At 49.9% G+C, this 6037-nt stretch overlaps 1 protein-coding gene across 1 annotated transcript; it reads left to right on the top strand.

Annotated features, from left to right (window-relative positions):
- The first annotated feature begins 910 nt into the window (after positions 1-910).
- LOC144160677 (uncharacterized) lies at positions 911-3847 on the top strand. The gene has a single exon (XM_077691888.1). The coding sequence runs from the start codon at positions 911-913 to the stop codon at positions 3845-3847; it is 2937 nt and encodes a 978-aa protein (XP_077548014.1).
- The last annotated feature ends 2190 nt before the right edge of the window (positions 3848-6037 follow it).

Below are 6037 nucleotides of genomic sequence, written 5' to 3'. Positions count from 1 at the left end.
ACATATGTTTTGCTTTCCAAGAGGTGCGGCATCTGGCTAGATCCACCATTCAACTCAACGGTGTCTCGATTCCTGTCAAAACGGGACACATGTTTTTAGGTGTACCTTTGACGAAAAGCTCACATTTACCACACACATAAAACAACTAAAACATAAATGCTTAAAAACAATGACTATCCTGAAGGTTCTCTGCCACATTTGTTTTGCGCCGACAAACAAGTTCTTTTACGTGTTTTTCCCGGCCTAATAGGTTCATTATTGGACTATGGTAGCGTTGTTTATTGGTCAGCAAGTTAAACATCTCTCAAAATGCTGGGCCCATTGCTTCATCTGGGGCTTCGCCAGGCGTGTGCAGCCTTCCGCACTAGCCCGGTAGAAAGCCTCTATATTCAGTGCAACAAATAGAAGCAACAACAACCGTGGGCACACAGATCTTCTTGATGCTTTTAAAATTTCATCCATGCCTCACCATTCTTTTCAATCAGTTTTTCGTGATATATCCATGACTGAACTCCTTTTAAACCGGCCATTGTTCTCTACGCCCTACTTTTACAGAGTTATAGCGCATAGTGTACTTCCTAACATCCACATACCACAATCTATTATCTATACAGATTCTCTCAGTGTTGTGCGGGCATTGTCGTTGTAGGAACTTCTTCCTCTTCGTACATAGCAGAAGACGCTGATCATCATCATCTTCACCAGCACGGACCGAGCGGTGGCACGCGCTCGCGCTCCACGCGACCCTGTTCCATTAAAGCCCTCATTCTCATCAGACGTGCGCTCTCGACTCTCTCTCGACGGCTTGGCAGCCGGAGGACCTCGAGGTCCATTACATGGTGCCGAAACCCGGGAGAAGCAGCTGCTCATCAAGGAAGGTCGATGCTTCCGGTGCCTCAAGAAATGGCACATGGCGAAAGACTGCCGAGGCCGACTGCGGTGCGACAAGTGCCCCCGAAGGCATGCCACTACCATGTGCGCGCCAGACGCCTCGAGCAGAAACGAAGTCACCTCTACGCCCGTTAGCCTAGTTTCTCGTCAAACTGGCCCCATGGTCCTGCTTCAGACTTTGACCGCGACAGTCAAAGGCTCTGCGTCATCTGGACGCTACCGGATCCTCTTTGACGGCGGAAGCCAACGCAGTTTTATTACTGCCGATGCGTCACAGAAACTTGGCTGTGAATTCCTGGAAGAGGAGACTTTAACTGTGGGTGTATTTGGAGGCCAGAAAACGACAAAAACAATGAGAAAAGTACATCTCCTCATCGTTTCAGAAAACACAGAAAGGCCCGTGCACATCGAGGCACTTGAAGTAGATGCTATATGCAACGAGCATATACCCGTGCCAGATGACCAAGTCATCAAGACGATGGAAGCAATGCGTTTAGACACACGGGCACTCTGCGCACGAGATTTCGAAGAAACCAAAATAACGATCCTGATTGGCTCGGACCACTACTGGGATCTGGTAACCGGCAACGTGAAGCCAGTGACGACGAAGCTCAAGGCAGTGGAAACGTTGCTAGGCTGGACTGTTCAAGGCCCGCTGCCGTTAGGAGCTAATGTCACGCACTGTGCTAACGTTGTCGTGCTGCGAGCGTCCGTGGAAGCCAACGAGGTCTCGGAAGTCCTTAACCGTTTCTGGGACTTTGAAAGCATCGGCGTCAAGTGCGAGGACGAACGAAGTTCCGAAAACGATCTGGTCATTACCAAGTTTGAGGAAACAATCAAAAAAGTGAACGAACGGTACGAGGTCGCGCTTCCGTGGAAACCAAGGGTTGACTTGGCGGATAACCTTGTTGTGGCAGTGAAGCGGCTCCACATCCTAATTAAAAAACTAGGAAAAGACGCCAGCCTCATGGAGAGGTATGACGCTACCATTAGAACGTACCTCGAAGAAGGATCCGCTGAAAGGGTACCACCGACGGAAAACATCCCTCGCGGGCGCTTGTATTACATGCCCCACCAAGCAGTGATCCGCGAAGACCGTTCTACGACGAAAGTGCGAATCGTGTTTGACGCATCATCCCATGAAAATGGTGCGAAGTCGCTTAACGAGAACTTGGAAGCTGGCCCGAACCTGAACCCCGACGTCGTGACCCTTCTACTGCGTTTCCGAAGGTACAAGGTAGCAATGACCGCTGACGTCGAGAAAGCATTTCTGCAGATTCTCCTACGTGAAGAAGACAGAGATGCTCTGAGATTTCTCTGGTTTAAGACATTGCCTCAAGCGGGTCGACCGTTACCAGAGCAGGAAATCTGGAGAATGACTCGCGTTCCTTTCGGGGCCACTTCAAGTCCTTTTTTGTTGACAGCTACATTGAAGCACCATTTTCGGCGATGCGAAAAGAAATATCCGTCGACAGCCCGTCTGCTTCAGGAATCCATGTACATGGATGACCTTCTCATTGGAGCTGATAACAGTGCAGAAGCCATCAAAATGCATGAGGAGATCGTTGAAATTTTTAGTGCTGCGTCCATGAATATCCGGAAGTGGGTGAGCAACGATCCGTATGTTGCTGCTTCTTTTGAAGAGAAAATAACTGCCCAGGAAAAGGTGCTTTGTCCTCCGTCAGGGACGACGAAAGTTCTAGGGATTTCATGGGACCCTAAAACGGACACGTTCTCCTTCAAGAACAACAGCCTTCTGCCCTTCATACAGCAACACGAAGTGACAAAACGATTCGTTCTTCAAGCTATCGCAAGGGTGTATGACCCACTGGGTTTTCTATCGCCCTTCCTTATCAAAGCCAAGATCCTGCTGCAAGACATCTGGCGAGAAAACCTTGACTGGGAAGACCCCCTACCATATCGACTGCGAAGCATATGGCTCAAGTGGGCCGAAGAAGTAGCCCTACTGCACGATGTAGTCATCCCAAGATTTTTAGGCGCCGGAAGGGATGGCAAGAACCGCACATCCAACCTTCACGTCTTTGCAGACGCAAGCGAGTCGGCTTATGGAGCCGTGGTCTACCTAACCATTCACGATGCCAGCGGCAGTGCTCGGACAGTCCTTCTCTTTGCAAAGACGAGAGTTGCACCACTGAAAACGGTTACGCTAGCACGACTTGAATTGATGTCGGCGATAATAGCGGCACGTATCTACAGCTACATTACGAAGAACTGCGAACTCGACATCGAAGAAGTTACGTTTTGGTCAGACTCGCAGATTGCCCTCTGCTGGATTAGAAAAGATCCGTCGACATGGAAAACATTCGTGCGGAACAGGGTGCAAGAGATCCGGAACCTGACGGATTACACACGTTGGCGCTTCTGTCCAGGAAGGGAAAACCCAGCCGACCTTCTGACAAGAGGCATCTCGGCTGACCTGCTAAAGCGATCGCACCTGTGGTGGCACGGTCCAGACTGGCTCACTGACCCAGATCTGTGGCCGGAAATAATTCCAGAAGGTGGACAACTAGACGCACCCGAGCAGGTGGCAACGACCGGTGCTCACGCCGTGAATACGACTATTTTGGTGCCACAGGTGATCGACACTGAACGCTTCAGCTCATTGTCCAAGTTACTCCGCGTCACAGCATGGGTACTTCGTTACGTGAAGAACCTGAAAGAAGAGGATAAAGTGACCGGGCCTCTGACCACCGAAGAAGTGCAGCATGCGGAGCATTACCTCATTCGCGTGGAACAGCAGCTTCACTTTGATGTCGAGGCGAAGTGCATCGCAACCAAGAAACCTCTTCCGTCGCACAGTAAAATCAAGGAGTTGCGACTCTTAGTCGATGACGACGGTTTGTTGCGAGTTCGAGGAAGGGTGCTCGCAGCGACACATACGGAGCCCAGGTCCCCATACTCCTACCGAAGGACACGCACTTTACACATCTCATGATCCAGCACGCCCATGTGCAAGTCTTACATGGAGGAGTACGAGACACCCTGACCCAAGTTCGCGAGAGGTTCTGGATTCCACGCGCCCGACAACTAGTAAAAAAGACTATCGGACGCTGTTTCGTCTGTCAACGGCTGCAGTCCAAGCCCATAGTGCAAGAGACACCTCCGCTGCCCGAAGACAGAACAACCGAAGCTTTTCCTTTCTCCGTAAGCGGGGTTGATTTTGCTGGGCCCTTGTACATCAAAAGCAGAGCTCAAGGACGGGCATATATTGTTCTGTTCACTTGTGCCGTCACAAGGGCTGTTCATCTCGAGCTCGTGGAAGACCTAACAACAGAAAACTTCATCTGCGCCTTGCGGAGGTTCGTGTCCCGACGGGGATTGTGTAAAACCCTCTACAGCGACAACGCACGAACTTTTGTGCGGGCTTCGAAAGAGCTTCAAAGGCTATGGAAAGCTATCAGACACCCCGATGTCCTTACATTTTTTACGACGTTTAGAATACAGTGGAAATTTATCTGCCCAAGTTCTCCCTGGTGGGGTGGTTTCTACGAGAGACTGATCCGATCTATCAAGATGTGCTTAAAGAAAATGTTGGGCAGGCGCCTAGTATGTTACACGGAATTGGAGACACTTTTAACCGAAGTGGAGGCTGTATTGAACTCTCGGCCCCTGACCTACGTATTTAACGACGTAAACGAACCGTGCCCACTATCTCCGTCAAGCTTTCTTGTGGGGAGGAGGTTTACGGCGTTGCCACCGTACGAAGCCGTGGAGAACCCCAACAAATCGGCTGACCAGCTGCGAATCCTTTGGCGGAAGAGAGATGATGACCTAAAAGCGTTTTGGACCCGCTGGTCTAAGGAATATTTGAGGGAGCTCAAAAACTTTTCCGTCAACCAGGTCAAGGGGGTCGATTCATTGAAGGAAGGAAACGTGGTTCTCGTCAGCGAAAAGCAACGTCCAAGGCAGATGTGGACTCTTGCAAGGATTCAAGAACTTCATCGCGGGCGTGATGGCAAAGTCCGTTCCTGCTCCTTACACTTGCCTTGTGGAAAGACAGTCGACCGTCCCGTTCAACTCTTATACCCCTTGGAAGCCAACTAGCGTCACCTGTCGGCGGGGGAGAATGTAGGAACTTCTTCCTCTTCGTACATAGCAGAAGACGCTGATCATCATCATCTTCACCAGCACGGACCGAGCGGTGGCACGCGCTCGCGCTCCACGCGACTCTGTTCCATTAAAGCCCTCATTCTCATCAGACGTGCGCTCTCGGCTCTCTCTCGACGGCTTGGCAGCCGGAGGACCTCGAGGTCCATTACAGTCGTCAACAAAGTCGTCAAAAACCATGTTGTCAATCTGATAGTAAAGGGTTTTATGTCTGTGTAGGTCCACAAATATGAACTGGTCCTTTGCTGGGTTCTTGGGCACTGTGGTGTAGCCGGGAACGAAGCAGCGGATCGAATGGCTGCTGCTGCGATACTTTCAAATACAGTAGATATAAACACATTACCCTCCACCGATGTGAAAGCACACATCAAACAACTTCGCCAAATATGGCAAACACACTGGAATGAACAAACACAAAACACGCTACACGTAATAAAACCACACTTGGGATCATACACCACCGACACACGCAATAGATGCACTGAAGTCGCCATGGCTAGATTATGGATGGGGCACACACATGCAATGTCTTCGCACATTCTCACCGCATCTCCAACACCTCTGTGCAGCAGGTGCAGAGAGGCCCTATCCGTGATCCACATCCTCATAAAATGTAAGGCACTCGACATTACACGACGCAAACACTCCCGACAACTACACACCCGAAATATTCCACAGCACCCGTCATAGTTCTTAAGAGACGAGGCCATGTTTTCTGTTCAGCCCATCTTTAAGTTCCTATTAGAAGTTTACTTCTTACAATTCATCTCGTACAACCCACAGTTTTACCTCTGGTCCTATACACCAGCCACCTTATTTATCTTATAATTACTCTTGTTCTTCACCCTGGCCATTCACACCAGCCGTGCTCATTGTCTTTAACTGATTTTATTCGTGTTCCCTCCTCATCAAATAACTGTGTTTGGGGCTCTTTGCATATGTAGGCCTTGCACCTATAAACTCAAACCTTCATCATCGAAACTAGAAAACGATGCGTATTCGAATGGGATGGGGGCTT

This window comes from Haemaphysalis longicornis, unplaced genomic scaffold (genome assembly GCF_048455015.1).
Source record: "Haemaphysalis longicornis isolate Haplotype H1 unplaced genomic scaffold, Haemaphysalis longicornis Haplotype H1 scaffold_11, whole genome shotgun sequence".
Lineage (NCBI taxonomy): Eukaryota > Metazoa > Arthropoda > Arachnida > Ixodida > Ixodidae > Haemaphysalis > Haemaphysalis longicornis.
Note: the sequence above shows the minus strand (reverse complement) of the source record. Positions and strands in the feature narration are given on the sequence as shown.

Bases quoted from the DNA above. Each gene is read 5' to 3' on its own strand.
- LOC144160677 (XM_077691888.1), top strand. From the start codon at position 911: ATGGCGAAAGACTGCCGAGGCCGACTGCGGTGCGACAAGTGCCCCCGA.